General features: G+C 40.7%; 1 protein-coding gene across 1 annotated transcript; it reads right to left on the bottom strand.

The window, feature by feature from the left end:
- Positions 1-416: 416 nt before the first annotated feature.
- On the bottom strand, positions 417-1,074 carry LOC112452793 (the record flags this gene model as incomplete). The annotated part of the gene is made up of 2 exons (XM_025013195.1): positions 850-1,074; positions 417-741 (listed from the first exon to the last, which is right to left on the bottom strand). Coding segments are annotated over exons 1-2 (550 nt in total), but the record flags the coding sequence as incomplete, so codon positions are not given.
- Between the last annotated feature and the right edge of the window lie 564 nt (positions 1,075-1,638).

The raw sequence follows: 1,638 nt of genomic DNA, 5'->3' as shown, positions 1-1,638 counted from the left end.
TCGACAAACGTCGGTACGATCATGACGAAACGACGGAGCAATCTGTATCTTATCGCGGTACATTAGTGTTTCTTATATCGCAATATCTGCTTATATTGCAATATCTGCTGATATTGCAATTTACATGAGTTTGCGCACTACATTAGACAGCGGGCAGTATTTGATTACGCGATCATGCAAGATGAGACAATAGGCGGTAGTATTTGCAGGTACATTTTCTTTACAATCAAATTCTATTCGCACATCCACGGTGGCGCTCTTGACAGATTCGTTTTGTCGCGAGCAATCAATGACAACAAAAGGTCTTTCCACCAGGAATGTATACAAGCTGCAAAGCGTATCGAAGGAATCGTATCCGTAATAAGTTTTACGAAAACGCGCATACATATCGAAAAGAACGGCGTATCGATTTTTACCAAAATCTAGATTCATGTCATCGTACGGATAAAATTCAGAGTTTAGATAAAGTTTCACGTTGGTCAAATTACAATCATCGAATACGCTAACATTTTGAGACATGATATTCTTGCGGCCGGTCTGCAGCGCAAAGATAACGTACCGCGGTTTCTCTAGCTGAGTCGCCGTTTTGACGGCCCACGAATGCTTGGTCGTGCTCTGCAACATGGGATACTCATACAGATCCCACGAACGAAAACTGACACTAAGATATCGCCCGCTTTCCAAGGCCCGTAGCATAGATAGCTTATTGACCTCGTTTAATGTAACGTGAGGCATTCGCCACTGTATTTTAAACAATTCGATTTCCGGCTCCGTCGCAGGATTTCCTACAATGCAATTGTTATCGCTACGCGCTCGTATCAAAATTAATTCGTGACGAGCGTTAACAACCACGCGTTTGTAATCTTCGCAAAAGCCCAGCAACAACTTGAGCGGTACGCAAAAGTTGAAGTATCCTTCCGGTATGCTCGATGTAACGTCCCAGCCAGCATTCCGCATGAGTTGAGAATCATTATACGATAGCGATACGTAGTTCTTGATGGTGCTGGTTATGCCAACGTTTCTGTTGCGATCAATCTCCACACCGTTGAGCTCGTATCGAATTTCATCAAACATAAACGCCACGCAATTATTCGCAAGCGTTGTCACAGACTCGTCATTTTTTCTCTTTATTACCAATCGTCCTTCAACGTAGAGAAAGCTCTCGCACGGCAACGTGTATAAATCCTGCTGTTGTATGGGTATTCTTATCTCATCGTTATGTCCAAACGTTGTGTTGGCGTACGGATTGTACGTGTGTGTCTCAATCTTGACGACGCTATCGTCAAAGATCGGTTCACCTCCAATGTTTAAGATATTAGCCATTTCGTACGACGAAACCCAATGATTTCGGTCCTGTGAACTTGGCACACCATACCTAAAAATCTCAAAGTTTTTTTAGAGTTCTGACTTTCTTTTGAATAGTTCTAGAGTTCTATATAAGCATTTTAAATAGTTCCGATAATTAAATAAAATAAAATCGAATTTGAAAATATGGTGCGCTAAGTTCACGCAGCGCACCAAATCATGAAAATCAATTATTTCTTCGGAGTTCTAGTTTGTTTTACAATAGTTCTACAGTTCTATATCAAATATATCAATAGTTCTAGCAATTAGAAGCAAAAAATTGATTTTTGAAAA

The sequence above is a fragment of the Temnothorax curvispinosus genome, unplaced genomic scaffold, assembly GCF_003070985.1.
Source record: "Temnothorax curvispinosus isolate PA1 unplaced genomic scaffold, ASM307098v1 QBEX01003654.1, whole genome shotgun sequence".
Taxonomy (NCBI): Eukaryota; Metazoa; Arthropoda; class Insecta; order Hymenoptera; family Formicidae; genus Temnothorax; species Temnothorax curvispinosus.
The sequence above is the reverse complement of the archived record's forward strand: the minus strand, read 5'-3'. Positions and strand labels throughout refer to the sequence as shown.